This window comes from Microcebus murinus, chromosome 3 (genome assembly GCF_040939455.1).
Source record: "Microcebus murinus isolate Inina chromosome 3, M.murinus_Inina_mat1.0, whole genome shotgun sequence".
Taxonomy (NCBI): domain Eukaryota; kingdom Metazoa; phylum Chordata; class Mammalia; order Primates; family Cheirogaleidae; genus Microcebus; species Microcebus murinus.
The window spans coordinates 61,336,463-61,359,408 of record NC_134106.1 but is presented as its reverse complement, the minus strand read 5'-3'; the positions used below and the strand labels follow the sequence as shown (position 1 = coordinate 61,359,408).

The 22,946-nt window shown below is 41.3% G+C and overlaps 1 protein-coding gene and 1 long non-coding RNA gene across 5 annotated transcripts in view; both read right to left on the bottom strand.

Annotated features, from left to right (window-relative positions):
• Positions 1–4,802: 4,802 nt before the first annotated feature.
• On the bottom strand, positions 4,803–11,648 carry LOC142870050 (uncharacterized). Its single transcript, XR_012918584.1, has 2 exons — positions 10,238–11,648; positions 4,803–7,858 (listed from the first exon to the last, which is right to left on the bottom strand). It is a non-coding gene; the product is annotated as an uncharacterized LOC142870050 (long non-coding RNA).
• Positions 11,649–15,584: 3,936 nt separating this feature from the next.
• The window catches only part of STAMBP (STAM binding protein), a 32,768-nt gene continuing 25,406 nt past the window's right edge, over positions 15,585–22,946 (bottom strand). For all 4 annotated transcript variants that reach the window (XM_076000884.1, XM_012788678.2, XM_076000885.1 and 1 more), the window contains 3 exons: positions 18,822–18,934; positions 18,170–18,269; positions 15,585–16,230 (listed from right to left, as the gene is read on the bottom strand). In XM_076000884.1, the coding sequence (XP_075856999.1) occupies positions 16,174–16,230; positions 18,170–18,269; positions 18,822–18,934 (270 nt within the window). In that variant the 3' untranslated portion in view covers positions 15,585–16,173. The remainder of the gene's footprint in view (positions 16,231–18,169; positions 18,270–18,821; positions 18,935–22,946) is intronic.

Here is a 22,946-nt window from a genome sequence, read left to right as displayed (position 1 = left end):
GACGGGGTCTCGCTCTTGCTCAGGCTGGTTTTTGAACTCCTGACCTTGAGCAATCCGCCCGCCTCAGCCTCCCAGAGAGCTAGGATTACAGGCGTGAGCCACCGCGCCCGGCTAAAGTTATTTTTTAAAGACGAGATTAACATTTTAATTAGTAGGCTCTGAGTAAAGCATTACCCTCCATGATGTGGGTGGACCTCATTCAATCAGTTGACAGCCTCAATAGAAAAAGACTGACTTTTTTGGCAGAAGGAATTCTGCCAGCAGATTGCCTTTGAACTCAAACTACAACTCTTTCCTGGGTCTCCTGGCCTACACTGCAGATTTTACATTTGCCAAGCCTCAACAAGTCTGTGAAACAATTTCTTAAAATCTCTCTCTCAGGCTGGGCACAGTGGCTCACGCCTGTAATCATAGCACTCTGGGAGGCCAAGGCGAGTGGATCGTTTGAGCTCAGGAGTTCAAGACCAGCCTGAGCAACAGCGAGACTCCATCTCTACTATAAATAGAAGGAAATTGGCTGGACAACTAAAAATATACAGAAAAAATTAGCCGGGCATGGTGGCGCATGTCTGTAGTCCCAGCTATTTGGGAGGCTGAGGCAGTAGGATTGCTTGAGCCCAGGAGTTTGAGGTTGCTGTGAGCTAGGCTGATGCCATGGCACTCTAGCCTGGGCAACAGAGTGAGACTCTGTCTCAAAAAAAAAAAAAATTCTCTCTCATTATCTCTCTCTCTCAGTCTTGTGTATATACGTATATATACATACACATATATGTATATTCACACATACATATATACACACATCCTCTTGGTTCTATTTCTTTGGTCAATCCTGACTAATACAGGACCCTTGAAAAACTGTCCTCTAGGAGTAAGGGAAACCAGAAATAAACCAGGCATTAGAAAGACTGCATCCAGATTTGAAAATGTTTAATTCCAGATTGGAATAAGGTGAGCTCTGCCTGCCTGCCAAAATCTAGAGTAAATCCTCTAGAGGAAGATAATATTATCAACAGATCTACAAACTTTTGTCTATAATATCTGGTGTTCAATAAAAATAATTATCACAAATACCAGGAAATAGAACTGAGAGAGAAACAAGCAAACAATAGAAACAGACCACAGAGGATCTATATTTTAGAATAATCAGACATAGACTTTCAAATAACTTAGCTTCAAATAACCATGATTAATATAGTCAAGAAAATAGATGACAAGATGGATATTTTCAGTGGAGAAAATTGAAATCCAGAACAAACCAAATGGGAATTACAGAATTGAAAAATTTTAGTAGCTAAAATTGGCTGGGCATTGTGGCTCATGCCTGTAATCCTAGCAGTCTGGGAGGCAAAGGCGGAGGATTGCTTGAGCTCAGGAGTTCGCAAACAGCCGGAGCAAGAGTGAGACCCCCATCTCTACTAAAATAGGAAAAATTAGCCAGGCATGGTGGCGCATGCCTGTAGTCCCAGCTACTGGGAAGGCTAAGGCAGGAGGATTGCTTGGGCCCAGGAGTTTGAGGTTGCTGTAAGCCAGGCTGACGCCATGGTACTCTAGTCTAGGCAACAGAGCAAGACTCTTTCTCAAAAAAAAAAGAAGAAAAAGAAAGACCCTCCACCAGCAAAAAGATTATTTATGACTCACTGTGGGCTCCAATAATCATTAGCATATTTTAGCAATATGGTATTTTAAAACTAAGGTATATACATTGATTTTTTTAGACATAATACTATTGCACACATGATATACTATAGTGTAAACATAACTTTCATATGCATAGTGTAAACCAAAAAATTAGTGACTTGCTATTATTGCAATATTTGCTTTATTGCAGTGGCCTTGGAACAATTGTACAGGTAGTATGCCTGTACAGCCCTCTCCACTTTCCGCATTTTCTGAGTCTTGGGCTGGCCTGGGAGGTCCCCCACAATCCAGGCTCAAATAACTGTACTTCTTCCCTTATTATCGGGCAGTTCCCTCACCCTCACACTCCCGCACTTCCTGGCAAGCACTTGGGGTGTGTTCCCCCACACCCTGTCCTCATTTCAGAAGCCTGGAGAAGCCGGGGTTGGTGGTGATGGGGGAAGGGGACTGGAGGGATTTAAAAGTATGGTTAGTGGCCAGGCACGGTGGCTCATGCCTGTAATCCTGGCACTCTGGGAGGCAAAGGCAGGAGGATTGCTTGAGCTCAGGTGTTTGAGACCAGCCTGAGCAAGAGGGAGACCCTGTCTCTACAAAAAATAGAAAAATTAGTCAGGCATGGTGGTGAGCTCCTGTAGTCCCAGCTACTTGGGAGGCTGGGGCAGAAGGATTGCTTGAGCCCAACTTTAAGGTTGCTGTGAGCTATGATGATGCCTCTGCACTCTAGCCGGGGTGACAGAGTGAGACCCTGTCTCAAAAAAATAAAAAAATAAAAAAGTATTGTTAGTAGCCTCCCCACTGGACAGTTCTTTTAGAAGGCAAGCTTTTTTATTTTATTTTTTTTTTTGAGACAGAGTCTCACAAAAAACTCTAGCCTGTTGCCCAGGCTAGAGTGCAGAGGCATCATCATAGCTCACAGCAACCTCAAAGTTGGGCTCAAGCAATCCTCCTGCCTCAGCCTCCCAAGTAGCTGGGACTACTGGCATGTGCCACCATATCCGGCTAGTTTTTTCTATATTTTTAGTTGGCCAATTAATTTCTTTTCTGTTTATAGTAGAGACAGGGTCTTGCTCTTGCTCAGGCTGGTTTTGAACTCCTGACCTTGAGTGATCTTCCTGCCTCAGCCTCCCAGAGTGCTAGGATTACAGGCGTGAGCCACCGTGCCCGATCAGAAGTCAAGCTCTTTACCTGACACTCAGGCCTGCCTACGTAGAAGGGGGGCTTTTAAATAAAAGCAGGACCTCTCCCTTCATTTTGTGATTAAGGGCTGTGGTTTCCCTGCAAACGGCTTCAACATATGAGGACTCAGGTAAACCTGGGCTATTAGGACCCTCTGCCCACCTCTTTTGGCAAGGCGATGATGTTCCCCTGGAAGATTAGTCCCCAAAGGATGATTTAGAGCAAACTACTGCCTGTAGGCCTCATTATTATTACTGTTAATATTATTGTTATTATCCATAGTTGCTACCTACTGGATCGTGTCTGCATGCTACAAGTTGTACTAAGCCCTGTATTTGCATTATCTCATTTAATCGTGGTATTATTTACATTTTACAGCATTGAGGACTTCAAGGCCCCAGGGAAATTAAGTTATTCATTGAAGTCACACAGGCAGTGAGGAAGCCAGGAATCTATCCCAGGTCAGTCTAGCTCCTGAGCCTGTCCTCAAAACCTTAGCATTGTGCCTCCCCTAGGGCTGGAGGAAAAATCATACTTGCAATTTGGTATTAGCTGAGAATTATTGGAATTGTCACTTGTAGCATTCTGAAGGTGAGGTTCTTGTGTAACAAGATAATGCAAATATAATAACTTAGAATCAGGTTTATTTTACCCACATTTTGGGTTTAAGGAGAATTTTTTGGTAACCAAACTACCTTTTTTTTTTTTTTTTTTTGAGACAGAGTCTCGCTTTGTTGCCCAGGCTAGAGTGAGTGCCGTGGCATCAGCCTAGCTCACAGCAACCTCAAACTCCTGGGCTCGAGCGATCCTTCTGCCTCAGCCTCCCGAGTAGCTGGGACTACAGGCATGCGCCACCATGCCCGGCTAATTTTTTTTTTTATATATATATATCAGTTGGCCAATTAATTTCTTTCTATTTATAGTAGAGACGGGGTCTCGCTCTTGCTCAGGCTGGTTTTGAACTCCTGACCTTGAGCAATCCGTCCACCTCGGCCTCCCAGAGAGCTAGGATTACAGGCGTGAGCCACCGTGCCCGGCCTAAACTACCTTTTAACGAGTCGAATGAAGCTGTGAAAAACCAAAATGGGAAGAGGCCACTCAGGACCTCATAAAGTTAAAGTTTATCATCCATTTTTCCCTGTCTAAAAATATTTTATTTCAGTAACATCTTGTATTGGGGATTGAATCTGGCTAATACATCTGGCAACAAGGGTAGAGTCTGGAAGCGTTTTTTGAGGTACCCTGGAGAGAGGTTTGTGTGGGGCGAAATGCTAAGTAACACCTAAGATGTTCACTTTCTCCAGCTCTCACAAGACACGGTTAACTGTCCCACGTTTTATAAATATGAAGCCTGTCTCTGACTAGAGCCCAGTTATGGTGCGCCACTGCCCAGGCAATTTTAAAACTTGAGATAAATAACGTGCCCAGAGAGGACTTTTTCCTCTGGAGTTATCCGTGCTCCTGAGTTGTGGCTCCAATCCTCAGTTCTATTTATTTATTGTGTTTATTACTTAGTATTTTACTTGATGGACTTGGCTCTGTTGGGCTAGACCCAGAGTCCTGTTTATCTCATCTTGCATAAGGACAATCTCTGTCTCCTCTAATTCAAGTGAAAAGTCTATTTGTTTATTGGCCATTCTACCCAAATTCTATGCCAGTTTCTTAACAAATTGTGCAAATTGGGTTTCTCAGACCAGCATTCGACATAGGAAGAGATGAGCTTTAAACAACAATTCCTTCACAGGCCATTAATGTCATAATTTTTGCCTTATGGTGGTAAGGATCATATCAAATCATTTGCAACTTTTATTGACCTTTCCTCAGTTCTGGGCCCTGGGTGAATTGATCAGGCACTGCTCTTCCTCTTTGTGGGTCACAGTGGTGGGAACAACTTTCCTGAGGGCTGATCCAGGCTGGGCTCTGACACCCAGTACTTTTCCACTCATTAAAAAACAACTTCGGCTACGACATGTTGGAATGGACCAAAAAAAAAAAAAAAAAAAAAAAAAACAAAAGGAGATATTCTTTTTCACTCTGATGATATGGCTTTGTTTTCTTAGATAAGGAATGGTCTGTATATACAACAGAAGCTACTAGCTAATTATGGACAGAAAGGACTACAGATCAAAACCTCTGATGTTCATGTTATTACCTTGGGAGGCATTCATTCCCAGGCTATTCCCCAGTTTATAAATAAAAAGACAACCACACTGTCCAAAATTTGATTACCCAAATTTGCTTATACAGAAACCCTTTGTGGTTACTGCAAGTTCCTCTTCCATTGTAAAGTGGGAATCGCTGGAGTAAGTGGGCTATGGGCTCTATTACTTCACCTTGGTGAGCTGTGTTAAAACAAAACAAAAACGAGTTGAAAGTTGAGAACCTTGGATCTTCCTCAGCCACCAATAAAGAATGGCAGCTGCACCTCAGGCACTTGCCAAGGATTACAATTCGAAGCTCACTGTCACTAAATATTTATTAAAATGTCACCAAACAGAAACTCAGAGTTGTTTAAAATGCATGTAGTCCATCTGAGCTCCCAAATGTGACAAAATACAGTCCTAGGTTAAGTCAGGTTAGCAGACAAACAGGTGTCTCAGCTGGACTATACCTCCCCTGCCCTGCACTCATCAGAGTTCTAGTAGAATTACTTTTACTATATATTGTGTTTTAGTGAAATTCCATTATTTTTATGGAAATCCAGAATCCTTCTAGTTGATGTTTGGGTTTATTATACAAATTATTTATGATATCACACAACATTTGGCCCATCCATGGTGGGGATGTATGTAAATAATCATGGTTTACATTTTTCTCTTTGCTGCTGAATTCATTTGGTTGCATACTTGATTTCTACATTCTTCTTCACTCCTGTTCATTTTCTCTTTTTAACATTTTACATATCCTGGGAATCTATCTGAAATCTTTTCTATAAGTTATCTAGAGTCTACCTATATCAAGTTCTATGGGACTTAGCACTTAGTAGGCATATAGAAAATATTTGTTGAGTTAAAAGTGGAGTGTAAATAGATTAAAATGAAAACATTCATTTCTCCCTCACTTGGCTTCCCTCAACACTTACAGGTAAAGTTGGTGCTCATTATTCCGTGTATGCTCATCAATCATGAAGAAGTTGCTCTTGTGCTATGTCACCAGCATATGGCTCCTTTATCTCCCTCCATTATCTGTTGCTTGAGGACAGAGAGCTTAGCATCCATGAATACTTTTTGCGTACTTTGAACAGTGCTCTGCACACAGCGGGTGCTCAATATATGCAAATTTAGTGAATGACCCATGGACTGGATGTGTGACCCGCCTTTTGGGATTGAGAGGGTCACCATCCCATAGTCTAGCTATTATTATCTAAAGCCAATACCACTTAGTGTTCCCGTTTACATTTTATTAGTTCACTCACCTTGGGTCATAAAGCCTACGTGGAGATGGTAGGCTCCAGCTTTTTCTCCTAGGCACCCGTCATGGACATCTCTTGCCTTTGCCTGTCCAGCATCTACTTCTCCTTCCGCTGCTAATGCCAACATGATTTTTCTTTGGAAATGAATGCTTCTCCACTCTCAGTGTATGTGGGAATAGGTACCTGGGACCTAGGTACTTCTCCACTCTCAGTGTATGTGGGAATAGGTACATGGGACAGACGGGGAATAGGTACATGACCCAGGCCTGGCTAATCAGAGTATTCCATCCTCCTGGCCACAGTGATTGGTCCAAGGATGAAGTCATGACCAAAACCATGACCTAATAACTCAATTCCAGGACTTGTGTTGAACCTGTTGGACTCAGAAGTTTCTTTTCCTTGATGGGTTTACCAGGCCAATAGGCTATATAAACCTATAGGTGTCAATGCTACCTTATTAGAAAATCTAATTAAATGAATACACATTAAGCATATGAGCCTAGAGATGAATACAAAATGAACCTGATGACAATGGACACTGAATCCAGCTGTGCCTGAATACCAGTTTGAATTTTCCGTCAGTGCAATTAAAAGAATTTGTACTAAGACATGATTCTGTTCTCATTATGTGATCTCTCCCTGGGTCAGCTGAAGTCTCAAGGGTATAATCAGAGACCTTGTGCTTACAAAGCAACACTGGGACTGGGAAATAAAATAGTTGTGTGAACTTATCGTGAGTCTACCATGTTTCCATTAAAAACAATTTAAAACTCCTAAGTCATGGGAAAGGTGTAGAACTAGGCTGGGTGAGAGACGTTGTAGACACAGGTGTTTTAACGTGGTGAGCAGGGTGTTATGAGCCATTCAAAATGGCAAAGGGGCCAGTGCTATAGACGGCATGGGCCATATTTGATGGAATTGTGCTTTGCTATGATGTCATTCGCTTTTTTTAAGGCAAAGTGGGGTGAAGAGAGGAGACTGCCAGGGATAGGGAACCTAACTACAGGGAATGACAGAGGAATATCTAAGAATAACTTTACTTCCTTGACTCAAGGTAATATCTCCACTTCTGTCACCCACTAATAACCCGTAATGATTTGTCCAACACAAGTAACAATCTATGTTTTCAGAAAAAGACAGAAATAACCCAGGGCTATTGTGGGAGTTCTTTTCTGGAGGTTGAGAAAAGCAATTCTTCCCTAGGAATAGATCACAAAAGAGATCTGCTAAGCTTGGATGGATAATCAGGACTTCTTCAGGCCATAAAGGCAGCATTTCTCTTCTTTTTTTTTTTTTAATTTATATAATTTTTTTCATAAAATATTTTACTTCTTTTTTAAATTTATTTGAGGACTGTAGAGGTAGATCCTGCAGAAGCACTTCTCTTCTTTAGGTCAGTTCTTTCTTAGTTCTCCACCCACTGGGTTTTGTCCAAAGATCTCTGCTAGTTCTTGCAGCAAGGTTTATGTTGAACAGGCTCCAGCGGTGAGGTCACCCTCATGGAAGGTTTCCATATATGACATGCCTCTGCTGCTACACCCAAGAGCTTTCCCAAGGCCCTTTCACTGATGCTGTCCAAGAATAAGGTCTTGGCTAGATTCCCACATTGAAGGGGCAATGGAGTTTTGGTTTCTGAAAATAGAAGGTATTGTCTTTTTTGTGCAATTATAAAAGCAGTACATGTTCTCTGTAGTACATTTGAAAAATTCAGAAAAGGATAAAGGGAAAAACAATAACAGTCATTCCATAATTCCATTGCCTACAGGTAACTAATATTGATATATGTATATATGTTTAATTTCTTTCTTTCAAAAATAATACTTTGTATTTTAATTCTTCTTTAATTTTCTCCTGATTTTTTTTTTTTTTTTTTTTTGAGACAGAGTCTTGCTTTGTTGCCCAAGCTAGAGTGAGTGCCGTGGCGTCAGCCTAGGTCACAGAAACCTCAAACTCCTGGGCTCAAGCAATCCTGCTGCCTCAGCCTCCCGACTAGTTGGGACTACAGGCATGCACCACCATGCCTGGCTAATTTTTTTTATACATATTAGTTGGCCAATTAATTTCTTTCTATTTATAGTAGAGACGGGGTCTTGCTCTTGCTCAGGCTGGTTTCAAACTCCTGACCTCGAGCAATCCCCCCGCCTTGGCCTCCCAGAGTGCTAGGATTACAGGTGTGAGCCACCGCACCCGGCCTTCTCCTGATTTTTTATTTGTCAAACACCACAACAGAAATAGTTTCTCATAGTTTTTCTGAATACATGCATCTATGTATATTTTAGGAAGGCAGTATTGCAGCATGGTTAAGAAAGTGGGTTTGGAAGTATGATACTATTCATTTGGAGTTCTATGACCTTTATGGCCATGGGCAACTTGACTCTTTAAGTCTTACTTCTTCAACAACAAAGTTTGCTAATTCTTAATCTAGTTCTCAGCTAGTATCACATTATTTTAACTTATAGGTTTATAATAAAAGTTATCTGGTAATAAAATTCCTCCTAATATTATTATTATTCTTTCAAGGAAGAATTTTTTTTTTCCCGAGACAGTAAATGAGACAGGGTCTCATTCTGTTGCCCAGGCTAGCGTGCAGTGGCATCATGATAGCTCACTGCAACCTCAAATTCCTGGGCTCAAGCAATCCTCCTGCCTCAGCCTTCCAAGTAGCTGGGACTACAGGTGTGCACCACCATGCTCAGCTTATTTTCTATTTTTATTTTTGTAGAGATGGGGATCTCCCTTTGTTGCTCAGGCTGGTCTTGAACTCCTGGCTTCAAGTGATCCTCCTACCTACGCCTCTCAAAGAGCTGGGATTATAGGCCTGAGCTCTCACATCTGGCCTTCCTTCAAGTTTTTAATGGTTATTTCACATATTTCCGATTAATTTTAGAATATTATTTTCAAGTTAAAAATGAGATTCTTTTAGTGGACTTGCATTTTAAATTTTGGATTAAAGAAGAATTAACATCTTTAAAGCACTAGATCTCCCCCTCATGGAATACATATATTATGTCTGTCTTTCCATTTATTTACTTTCATTTCCTTATGGAAAACTTAGTAGTTTTCCTGCTATAAGGCTTACATGTTTCCTCTTAACTTTGTTCCAAGGCATTTTATATTTTTACTGCTAGAGTGGTTGAGATTTTTCTTTTTTCCCAACCACAACTGGCTATTAACTGTACTGGAAAGCTATTTTCAAAGGCTTTTAATGTATATTTTACTGAACAACCTTACAACTCTTTCTTATTAGGCTTAAGCATTTTTTTCAGATTTCTAGGTAGATACTTAGTTTGTAGTATTTAGCCAAAACTGTGTCTCTTTTCCAATAGTAGACTCTTTACCCTGCTTCATTACATTGGCTAGATTATCCTTTTAGGACACTATTCAGTAACATATTAATAGTTAGAATGGATCTAGCTTGTCCTTGACAACATTATTTGCTTATTAAGAATGATGCTGGGTACTGTATCAGCATATTTATTGTATCATGTTAACGAAGCTTCTTTCTTTCCTAATTTAATAGGGGAGTTTTAAAAATAAAGAATAAATGTTAATTTTCATCTTAAGATACTTTTTATGAGAGACTCTTTTCTGTTTCCTTTGACCTACTTCTGTGATATATTATAGAGTGGATTTCTTTTAATGAGGCCATTGTTACATTCTGGGGACAAAATCACCAAATGTATCACAGGCTCTCTGAGACAAGTAAACCTGGGCTGTCATCCTGGCCCATCACTTACTAGCTGGAGAATCATGGGCAAGTTTTAAATGAGGATGCACAATAAATGCTGGCAGTTGTGATACATTATTCTTTTACTATATGGATATATTTGATTTAGAATTTTTGCAGCTATATTGAGACTGGTGTGAAGTGTATGTGTGTACACAATTTATGAGGTTGTATTCACAAAAATGAGTTATTTGTAAGCTATAGTTCTGCTTTAAAAAATGAGTTATGTTGGTTTTTAAAATGTTCCTATGCTCTACAAAAATTAAAACAGCATATTTGCATACCCACGTTCATAGCAGCATTATTCATAATAGTCAAGAGGTGGAAGCAACCCAAGTGTCCACTGATGGAAGGATGAATAAACAAAATGTGGTATCTACACACAATGGAGTATTATTCAGCCTTAAAAAGAAAGAAAAATCATCTCACATGTTACAACACAGATGAACCATGAGGACATTATGATAAATGAAATAAGCCAGTCACAAAAAAGACAAGTACTATATGATTTTACTTATATGAGGTTATCTAAAGAAGTGAAATTCATAGAGGCAGAAAGCAGAATGGCAGTTACCAGATGGTAGGAGTGGGGGGGAAAGGGAGTGGAATGGGCGTAGAGTTTCCGTCTGGTTCTGAGACGGGATCTCACTATGTTGTCTGCCCAAGCTGGTCTTAAACCCCTTGGCTCAGAAGATCCTCCTGCCTCAGCCTCCTGAGTAGCTAGGACTTAAGAGTTTCAGATTTGCAAGATAAAAATGTTCTAGGGATCTGTTTCACAACAATATGAATATACTTAACACTACTGAACACTTAAAACTGGTTACATTGGTAAATTTGATGTGTTTTTTACCACAATAAAAAAATGGCATAAGAATGATCTTTTCTTTCAAAATTTGAAAGAATTTACTCATAAAAGTATATGAAGGTAATACTTGTACATTTATTCCATTTCTCCATCTCTTTGACATCTTTTTTTTTTTTTTTTTTTTTGAGACAGAGTCTTACTTTGTTGCCCAGGTTAGAGTGAGTGCCGTGGCATCAGCCTAGCTCACAGCAACCTCAAACTCCTGGGCTCAAGCAATCCTTCTGCCTCAGCCTCCCGAGTAGCTGGGACTAGAGGCATGCACCACCATGCCCGGCTAATTTTTTCTATATATATTTTTAGTTGGTCAATTAATTTCTTTCTATTTTTAGTAGTGACGGGGTCTCGCTCAGGCTGGTTTTGAACTCCTGATCTTGAGCAATCTGCCTGCCTCGGCCTCCTGGACATCTTCTACTTCTTAATTTTTTCTTCTTTCACATGTATAATTTTTCTTTTACCAGAAGATCATCTATTTCGTGAGTAGCAAATTCATTAGCTTAGTTATACATAGGACTTTCTTATATATTTCTCTACTTGTTCATTTCTAACTTTATATACATTTTTCTGTTTCCTCTTTGGCTACTTTAGTGCTTTTTCAAAAAAAGACCTTGTGAATTTATCTACCTATTCTCCTATTTTATTTTATTTTATTTTTTTGAGACAGAGTCTCGCTTTGTTGCACAGGTTAGAGTGAGTGCCGTGGCGTCAGCCTAGCTCACAGAAACCTCAAACTCCTGGGCTCCAGTGATCCTACTGCCTCAGTCCCCCGAGTAGCTGGGACTACAGGCATGCGCCACCATGCTCGGCTAATTTTTTTTATATATATGTTAGTTGGCCAATTAATTTCTTTCTATTTATAGTAGAGATGGGGTCTTGCTCTTGCTCAGGCTGGTTTTGAACTCCTGACCTCGAGCAATCCCCCCGCCTTGGCCTTCCAGAGTGCTAGGATTATAGGCATGAGCCACCGCGCCCAGCCTATTCTCCTATTTTAAAATTTATTAACTTCTTTCTTTCTTTCCTCCTGGCTTTCTTAGTATATTTTGTTATTCTTTTTCTAATTTGAATCCAATGTTTAATTCCTATCTTTTCATTCTCTATTAAATAACTAAAGTATTTCGAGTTCTAAACTTCCTTCCCTGTACAATTTGTAGAAGTTCTAAAAGTTTTAATTTCTGATGTTGCATTATCACTCATCTCTAAATAAAAGATGAATGGCTTTATATGGCGCCATATGTAGTTTTTGTTTTCTAATGTGCTTTCTTTAACCATCTAAGAGGTAACCTTCTATGACTGTTGATCTTTAAGTTGCACAATCTTTAAAATCATTATTCAAAATGTGTGTACATGCATTGCTCTGTTCCAAAAAAGCAAAGGCTTACCAGTTATTAGCTGGATAACTTTGGACAAGTCTTTGCAGTTAGTCATATCTTATTGGATGTCAGAGGGCTGAGACTACAAAGACAAAATTGCTGTTCTCAAAGAGTATATTGTAGATACATAAGCTAGCAATAAATAAAGAGAAGAGTTTTAGCTTGGGACAGTGCCATATGGACAATACGGAAGGTGATGTGACAGTGATGAGGTGGAGGTGCTCTAGATGGGGTTGTCAGGGAAGGCCTCTGCTAACTGTCAGATCCCATGGGCTCATTCTGGCATTTAGCCCAGAAAACCTCTTCTGAGCCATTTGGCACCACTGACCTCCCCTTCCTTAAACTGTTACCATCCTTGATTTCTATGACAAGAGGTGGTGTCACTATTTCCTGGTCTCTTCCTACTTCTCTGAGCTCCCTCTTTCAGCCTTGTTTGCAGGCACATCTTCTTCTGACCACCCATTAAATGAGCTGTTGCTCAGGACAACTGTCCCTCCTGGCAGCTAGAAGGAGAGCTCAATTGCAGCACAGGCCCAAGATACGATGCTGAGTCAAGGAGTTCAGATAGGCTCCCACAAGGTTGGGAGTGGAGTTTCTCCAGGCTGGGACCCAGGTCCAGCCGGCTTCCTACTACATGACTGAATACCAAGGACATTATTTCAAGGAACAGCTAAGCAATAGGAAGTGCTATACTGACTGAAAGGCACTTAACACAGTGCGTAAACCAAACATGGTCCCTATCCTCATAAAATTGACAGGATAGTTCAGAGACACGACTCACATAAAGACAGTAAGAAACACTACAAAATAGCAAAAACCACACACCAAATTGTGGGAAACAGGCTATAATTGCTATTGGAATTCAAGGAAGGAAGCCCTCAGAGTGAACTTACCAGTGAGAGAAGACACTAAAGAAGGTGGAAGTTGGATCAAGCTCCAGGGGAAGCAGATTTGATCACCAGAGGACGACACAGACCCATGGCTGTGCAATGCCACAGAGCTGGATTCTGGACCTAACAGGCTCAGCCCATGATGAATCCACTTGAAACAGATCAAAGGTGCAGGACTCACTGGACTTTCACTCATTAAAGCTTTGTTCTCAGCGGTCTCCATTCCTCTCAACTCCAATATGAAAAACCTCCTACCACTGGGGTAACTGAAACGCAGAAGCAGTGATCAACAGTCAAAGGGGACAGGCACTTATAATTTTAGATTCTATGGTACCAAAATGAAAGCTGAAACCTTTGCCTCTCAAGCAAGAAATATCCACCATGATGCTGGCCCCACTAGGGACTACTTCTCCAATGCTGCCTTTCAAGGTGTCTGGTACTCCAGAGAGCATTATGAAGGCTTAAAGGTTTCTTCTTCCCCTTCAGTCCCATGTAATTAGGAGTATGTGAAAGTGATCCCCTGATAAAACCCAGCCCTGCCCTGCCCCCCAGCAAAGCAGCTCCTCTGGATTCTCTCTGCGCCTGGCCTGTGGCACTTTGGAGGGTCTGTGCCTCTGAGGCCAACTGGAATGCAGCCAGACACTGCCTCTGTCTCCCCGCTCACCCAGACCACTAAACATGGTACTTGTGTAGCTTGGGAGAGTGGAAAAGGCTCCTGGCCTTTGAGACTCAGGAGTCCAGGAGTCAGTCTCTTTAGCTGAGTAGTAGTTACCCTTTCAATATGCGCTTCTTTCCTCAGGTTTCGTGGCTTGAGTCTCTTTTATTCACAATATTCCTTTCCTCCTTTCCCTACAACTCTGGCTCCTCCTCTCTCCTACTGTCCTACCCAGTCTCCCTGCTTCCTTGTGAGCTATATTGAAACCATGTCTCCCTGCTGGAGAGAGGGTAAAGACAGACACTGACACAACCCTGTGCAGATTGCCTGTGTTGGCTAGACTGCAGCAGGTGCAAAGAGGGTGTTGTCTGCAGACTGATTTTATGCACATGGCAAGAGGCAAGAAAATATGGCAGTTTGGTGATCAGTCAGTGATCAATGTAGTTGCAATGTATGATACATATAGTTCACTTTGGTTCAACAAACATTTGGTGAATGTCTATGATGTGCATAGGTTGAGAAGAGAGCTCACAAGTCTTAGGTATAAATGATCAGTGCAGTAGTTTTCAACCTTGGCTGCATGTGAGAATTCTAGCAGCTTGAAAGACAAAGACAAAAACAAAAACAAAACAAAACCAGTTTCTGGGGCATCACTCCATAGATTCAGATTTAATTGGTAGGGGTGGGGCATAAGCATCAGTATTTTTTAAAAAGCTCCTTAGGTATTTGTAGGTATTTGAATGTGTAGCCAGGAGTAAGAAATTTAAGTGGCCATAGGTGGAAAGTTCTAACTAAACACTTAAATTTAGATTTTAGGCAATGGAAAGTTATTGCAGGTTTTTGAGCAAGAGAGGAAACGTGAAGATGGCTGTAACGTGGGAAGCTTCTTCTGATCAAAGTGTGTAGAACAGACTGGAATGAAGAAACACTAAAAACAAAGAAATCTGGTAAAAAGCCTATTATTGCAATAGTCCAAGTAAAAGGTAATATAGCCCTAAATTAAGTGGTAGCCTGGAAAATGGAAAGAAGGGGATGATTTCCTAGAAAGTATAGGACTGGGCAATTTAGGACTGTGCAGGGCAAGGTGGAGCAGCCCTGCTGCTCTGGGCTGCCCAGGGGAGAGGCAAGTGCCCAAGCCCACTTGGCCCCCCATTCTGACTTACATCAAAAACTGCAGAAGAATTTCTGCTATCTTGTAGAGACTTGGCCCTTTCAAGGGGAAGGCTCAAGGGTGACTAACCTAAGCAATAAAGGCTGAATATATTTGGCATACGAGATTTTAAAATGAAGCAAAACTTTATACATTCACAGATTTTTGGTATAGAAAGGAATCATTCTACTCAAGGTATTTACTCTCTTGCCTTTACCTGAGGTGTCAAAAATAAGACCATTATTTCTAGGCCACCTAGAACACCAGGCTCAGCTCATAGAAAGAAAAATGCAGTATCAAGTGCAGCTTCAAACACCTTCCTAGGTGTTTCCTTAGTCAGAAAAGAATGCCCAACACAATAAAATTAGTAGGGCGGGGTGGCTAGGGAATGTAATCATTTATTTGGAGCATAACCTGGTACTCCAAACAAAGGCTCTACTGTTCTCAGTGGAAAGCTTGTAGGGCATAAGGAGGAAGTAAATGGGATGACCCACTTGAGACAACACCAAAGAACAGAGATGACTTCATACCCCGGCAACAGGCAGAGAAAAAACATTGAATAATTTAAAGTGAACTGGGACACACCTTCAATGTTAGGACATCTCATATTCCATTTTCCCCTCACCTTTCCCAAAACAACCAGACCTTTTATTTAACCTGTTTATACAATGCTTGATCAAAAGGATCACTCTAGAGCACAAAAATATACATTGTTATTTTATTATAGAGGAAAAATGTCCTGAAATATTTGTTAAATGACAATAATTACGACAAAATTCACTCTTCAAGATTTGTAAGCCTCACCATCTGGTCAGATGCAGTGAGCTGTTCCTCATCCTTTAATAAGCTCCATTAGTATTGCCATAAACCACCGGAAAACCCCAAAGATTTTCTAAATGGCTTCCAAATTTCTGCATAGATGCCCTTGTTTAGTCCAGAGATAAACAATAAACAGGTTTGGCATAGAAATTAGAAGGATAGCTGAAAGGAAAAAAATGTTAGCAACTGGCAAATCTAGAATGAAGGATTTATGGGACTTCATTATACCATTCTTTTGACTTAATTTCTGAGTTACCGTGCTTTAGTGTCATCATGCTGTTTTCCAGCCAGGTCTAAAAAATAATTCAGTTATTTCTTTTTAAATCAGAAACAGAAAATCAGCTCTTTCCCAAATGATGCCCCCTTTCTAGTCTGTCTAAGAAAGCTTACGAAGCTTTCTGGAAAGCTTAAATTAAGGGGCTACAGTACACTGATATGGTTTTGTAATTCTTGGAAGGTGTCTGACTCAAGCTCTCATCGAAGGTCTGTGATGTTTACTGCTCTGTCCACAACGGTCACGTGACTGCAGCTCTGTAAGAGGGAAAAAGAAAGAATGGTCAAGTCGTAGACAATTCTGAAAAGTTATTTTTTAAAACGTCTATTTAAAATGCTCTGTCTAGGCCAGGCACGGTGGCTCACACCTGTAATCCTAGCACTCTGGGAGGCCAGAGGTTCCCACTCTGGAAGCCAGATTGCTACTTAAGTGGTAGTTATGGCAAGGGGTCTAGGAATCATCACTTCCATCAACCCTCACCCATAGACTGAATCAATGTCTGCCTATATGTCTTCATTTATTTTTCAAATGTATGTATCTTCTAGGGTCATTCTTGGTTTGTTGGTTGGTGATTTGGTGTGAAACCTGGCAACAAATAGTCATTCTTAAAATATACATTTATTGAAAAGAATTACTGAGTTCCTTATAATTTTTGGAACCACAATGTCAATCAGATGCTAAACACATGGGGACATGGGGAATTATAACATATATTAATAATATAATCACATGGGGATGAGAGATGCTCACTTTTGGCATGCAAATGGGGTCTTTATAACTGAAAATTTGGGCACTGGTGTTTCAGACTTTTTTTTCTGATTGTGTAGTCTCTGGTTTAACATGCTAGTACCTAGACATGTATTATATTTTAAGTCAGAACAATCTATTATTGAACAGATTTATCAGAAGGTTCTTCCTCCTATTTAGCTGAAACTATCACTCTATGAGGTCTTAGTTTTAGAGCTAGGAGTGATATGAAATACACATAACTAACTCTTCTAATAGTTGAAGTCACCTCCCAGATTCTTCCTGTGGCTTCTCTTGTAAACATTGTAGTTCCTTTTATGTGACAAGGTTATGAATCCCTTTTCTATATTGGTCACTTTTCTCTAACTTCCCCCCACCCCCAATAACACTCCATGGCCAGCACAGAGTAATGCAACACTATCACAATAGATTTGAGGAGGCGAACTGGAACATACTGATCTTTAGCCAAACTTTTTATTCACAGAACACAACTTAGAGCAAAAACAACTGCCTAGAAGGGTCATAAAATCTCTATAATCTAAGCAAAATTACAGATCGAATGTACTTAATTTTCTTATCATAGTGGCTTTTTTCCTTTGGATTCAAATCTTTTATTGAGGTCAGGCATGGTGGCTTACACCTATAATACTAGCACTGTGGGAGGCCGAGGCAGGAGGATTGCTTGAGCTCAAGAGTTTGAGACCATCCTGAGCAAGAGCAAGATCTCATCTCTATTAAAAATAGAAAAATTAGGGCATCGTGGCATGTACCTGTAGTCCCAGCTACTTTTGAGCCCGAGGCAGGAAGATCACTTGAGCCTAGGAGTTTGTGGTTGCAGTGAGCTACGAGGATGCCACTGCACTCTACCCAGGGTGACAGAGCAAGACTCTGTCTCAAAAAAAAAAGACATACAGTAGCAGAGCTAAGATTCAAATCTATTCCTATCCCACACTGCTTCTTTTTTTTTTTTTTTTTTTGAGACAGAATCTCACTTGGTTGCCCAGGCTACAGTGAGTGCCATGGCGTCAACCTAGCTCACAGAAACCTCAAACTCCTGGGCTCAAGCAATCCTCCTGCCTCAGACTCCCAAGTAGCTGGAACTACAGGCATGTACCACCATGCCTGGCTAATTTTTTGTATATATTTTTCGTTGGCCAATTGATTTCTTTCCATTTATAGTAGAGACAAGGTCTTGCTCTTGCTCAGGCTGGTTTCAAACTCCTGAACTCTAGCAATCCGCCCGCCTCGGTCTCCCAGAGTGCTAGGATTACAGGCGTGAGCCACCGCGCCCAGCCCCACACTGCTTCTTATGTATGTCCCTATGATGGAGATCTGGAAAGATAAGTGACAAGGCTGGCCTTCTATGTGGATCAGAAAGGACAATGCACCTCATGAGCCCTGTCATTCCTGCTTAAGCTCAGCTCCAATTTCTTCTACATAGATACATACACAGAAAAGAGGTGGATCCTTGCTGTGTGGGTGAAATCCTTTCTGGCGACAGGAAGATATCTCCTCTAGTCCATGTTCAGTTAGTTTAAAGAATCCAGTTCTGAAATAAGAAAAAGTATGCTCAGAGTCAAGCAAAGCCTCCAACATGCACATGCATACAACACAGAGGCATGCACAGTCACAAAGCAAGGCAGAGGTCATTCTTAGATTCTGTAGGATGCTGGCTCACAGGTCCCTTCTCTGGTGAATGAATCATAGGTAGAGAATGATTCATCACTGCCACCACACTAGTTTTGCTGGGTGAATTCCGAATAGAGGATTTGAAATGAAAAAGTAACATTCTGAGATAATCTGTTTGATTGTGAAATTTTCTAATCCAACATCAAACTCTTAAAATTCCTATTGCTTCAAGCCAAACACTTAAATTTCTTGTGGACATTTCTTAGAAAAGCAACTAAGTGGTTGCTTGGATATCTTTTTAAACAAGTATGATAGATTTATCAGAATATGGGGCTTAAAAGGAAGCAACTAATTGACATTACAATCTATATATTTTATAAAGAACAAGGTCTCAAGAAGAGAGACCTTTTCCTCCAAGTTGTTCTTCCTACTACCTCCCTGTAACACCCAGAACCAAGTCCCATATACTCACTCCTGGAACTTGGGGGAGCAAACAATGGCTATTGACTCTGGCAGCATCAACTGGTAGGAGCAGTGCGTGTGCAGGTCAACACTGGAGAGGAAGGCGGTCTGTGTGGGATGAGTCTGAGAAGAGGAAAAAAAAGTCAGAACTCTCAGTGAGGATACACAGTTGTACAACCCTTACCTGCCATTTCCCTGTCCGAGGTTTCAATTAGCCATGTCAACCACAATCTGAAAATACTATATACAAGTAAGACATTCTGAGAGAGAAAGAGAGAGATGACATTCACCTAATTTTTATTATAGTATATTGTTATAATTGTCCTATTTTTTTTTTTTTTTTTTGAGACAGAGTCTCGCTTGTTGCCCAGGCTAGAGTGAGTGCCCTGGCGTCAGCCTAGCTCACAGCAACCTCAAACTCCTGGGCTCAAGCAATCCTTCTGCCTCAGCCTCCCGAGTAGCTGGGACTACAGGCATGCGCCACCATGCCCGGCTAATTTTACATATATATATTAGTTGGCCAATTAATTTCTTTCTATTTATAGTAGAGACGGGGTCTTGCTCTTGCTCAGGCTGGTTTCGAACTCCTGACCTCTAGCAATCCGCCCGCCTCGGCCTCCCAGAGTGCTAGGATTACAGGCTTGAGCCACCGCGCCCGGCCTGTCCTATTTTATTAGTAGTGATTATGAATCTTTTACTGTGCCTAATTTATAAATTACATTTTAGCGTAGGATGTATGTATAGGAAAAAACATAGTATATGTAGAGTTTGGTGTTATCCTTGGTTTCAGGAACCCACTGGGGTTCTGGGAAGGTATCCCCTGAAGATAAGGGGAGGCTACTATACAACCAAGCCTGGTGGATGAAGGAAGGTAAAGCCAAAATAGTTCTCCACAGTTGGCCACAATTTCCTTTTCAAATACAAAGCCATTTGCAACCATGAGGGGGTACACCTGAAGTTCATGATATGAAAGTTCCTTTCCAGCATTGTACGGCTTCACATAATTATGTGAAGAGACTCATAATTTATTTATTTCTATATTTTAAGTTCAAGAGATTTACTGTACAACATGGTGACTGTAATTCATAATAATGTATTATATACTTGAAAATGTCTTAAGAAAGTAGATTTTAAGTGTTCTCACCAGGAAAGAAGTATGTGAGGTAATGCATTTATTAGCTTGAGTTAGCCATTCCACAGTGCATACATATTTCAAAACATCATGCTATACACCATACAATTTTTGTCAATTAAAAAAAAGGAAAAAATACCTACTCCCATTATAGTCTTGGAAAACAGGAATAAAACAAATAAAAGAGGCTGGGCGAGGTGGCTCACGCCTGTAATCCTAGCACTCTGGGAGGCCGAGGCAGGCAGATTGCTCGAGTTCAGGAGTTTGAAACTAGCCTGAGCAAGAGCAAGACCTCGTCTCTACTATAAATGGAAAGAAATTAATTGGCCAACGAAAAATATATACAAAAAATTAGCCGGGCATGGTGGCACATGCCTATAGTCCCAGCTACTCGGGAGTCTGAGGCGGGATTGCTTGAGCCCAGGAGTTTGAGGTTGCTGTGAGCTAGGCTGATGCCACGGCACTCACTCTAGCCTGGGCAACAAAGCGAGACTTTGTCTCAATCAATCAATCAATCAATAAATCAATAAATAAAACAAATAAAAGAGCTCATAGAAATAAGAAGAACAAATAATTTTTGGAAATTGGAGAGTTCTCTATAGTGAGGGATACAATGAGAGGAAGGGGACAAAAGTGACTAAAAATTAAAATAACTTAGATTAAACCGGCCCCAGCAGAATGGCAGCTAATTAGGAGGGGACTTCTCTGGAGAGCAGTGGTGGGGAGATGTCACAAGCAGGGTGAAGGAGACCACCCCCGCTTCAGTTCCTGGGTAGTTGGATGTATTAGGGATGCCCTAATGTACATTGTGCAGAACCATAATTCTGGGATTCCATTGGATAGGGTGATTTCTGTCTAACAGAAAGCAACACAGCATTAAGTCCAGACCAGAGCGTACCATCCTAGCTCATGGTTATAGACGACATATGAAATAACCTAGCACATTCAATTCACTCAGATGATCTTGTCAGGGAGAGCAGTCTCAAAGGGTAAGGCTCTGTTGAAACACCTTCTGGCTTCCCCTGTTTGAAGGCAGTGGAAGATATTAGGCAGCCTGAACACTTACTGGTGGGGGAACAGGCAGATAAAAGGAGGGGAGTGAACAGAAGGGGGAATATCTTTCAATCTGTACTAACTAAAATGTGAACTCTGATCCCACTGGTTCATGAAGTGTAGTGTGCCTGATGGGTTCTGGAATTCTTGTTGGATGAAGTGCTGTAGGCTGCAGAGCTTGGGGAAGGGGAGGTTTAAGGCATTGGGCCACTAAACTAGTGGGGTATGGAGAGGGCTTGAGGGCAGAGCTCAAACCTTCCATCTGGAGCATCATGGGGGAAAGATACTGATCCAGTGTTGAAGCTTGAAGACTACTGCAGGGTAGGAGAAAAATTAGCTTCTGAGACTGAACAGACAAGGCAGAAGAATTCAACATTCTGCCACATTCCAATTAAACAAGTTTTGACCTCTCAAAATGAAATCAAAATCCAGGTTCTAGTTGTCAAGAAAAAGTTTCTCTGTCGTTGGTGTGTGTGGGCCAGGAGATCAGCATGGTGGGCCTTGTGGGCTATGGGGACTGGCAGGGGGAACACGAATCAGGTGCACAGTGGATGTTCAGACAGTGCATATCAGACTTGGAAACAGGTACTGGGGGCTTAGCAGGTGTGGATAGTGTAGTCACATGAGGAGACTGGTGTTGTCAATGTGTGTGCATGGAGACATGAGAGATCAGCCTTGGGGCTTAGCAGGTGAGATGGGTGAGGAGTTGAATCTCAGGCCTGGAGATAGGAGAAAAGCTTCATAGTCTCAGGCACTGGGCATATGGAGATGGGAGAGGAGACCCCCCACTGTGGAAATTGCAGGTGGGCAGACTGGTGCTGTGGGAGCCCAGGGTGTGAAGACCAGGAGAGCACAACTGTGTCTCAGTGTTGCAGTCAGGGAGAAACATGTCCCAGTCATCACAGTTGAGAAGACAAGTGCATGTACCTGCCTCTTTCTGGCTGGAGACAAGAGGGGAGAACAGTGTTGTGGGTGTCAGGGGAGTGGGGTGGTCGGCTATCTGCAGCACAGAGATCACAGGTATAGTAGGAGCCGAGACAGTGCCTATCAGACTTGGAAACAGGAGAGGAGACTGCTGATGTTTCCTGCTCTGGCTCTCCAGTTCTTGAACCAAATTGGAAGGACTCAAGGACTACGATGTTGGGTTCACCCTGGGATCCATACAATCAAAGATGTTAGTGGGGTTATCAAGATGGGACTCCATGGACAAGGTAGGTGGGTGCCCTTTACAATTGTGACTGGCATGAGAGTGGCCTTCGGAACTTCCCCTCAGGAATGTCTCCTTTTCATCTTCTTGAAGGAGTATGATTATGTCTCTGGATAATTCAGGCTTTGGTTGTTCAAGTGACTCATAATTTCTAATTGACCATCAATGCTTATTTGGCTCCTCACGAGCTCTCTCCACATCATAGAGAGTCACCCATTCTGGAACAGATGGCACATGCTGCCCAATATTTCAACACAGAAGAAGTCAAGGACTATGTAATCCACAATTAGATGAATGATTCTTCCTGACAGAGGTGTTAAAAGGTCAAGCATGAATTTGGGGCTTCATAGGCAAAAGATGTTCTACAGTTAAAGCATCATCCAAGGAAGATATGAGAGGTAGGGGACTACCTGGATTCCAGTTAAGTCATGCAAAGGAGTCTGTCTTATTTAGAAGTAGAAAAAGATGTTGAAATTTGAGGGTAATTAGTTAAAGCACTATCTAAATGTGCATTCTGTTCATTTCATTTGTTTCTAATTATTTGTTTTATTAAGCACATTTTTTTGGTATACAAAACAACTAGATGAACTAAGATGATTTATGTTCATCTTAGAGGGATGTGTTCTTAGGTAACAAGAATGGAAATAGAAAAATCCAATGTGACTTAAAAAGACCACTGACTTCCACTAACAGAAAAAGATAAAAAAACAAGTGCAATTGTCCAGTGTTTTCAAATCTGCTGT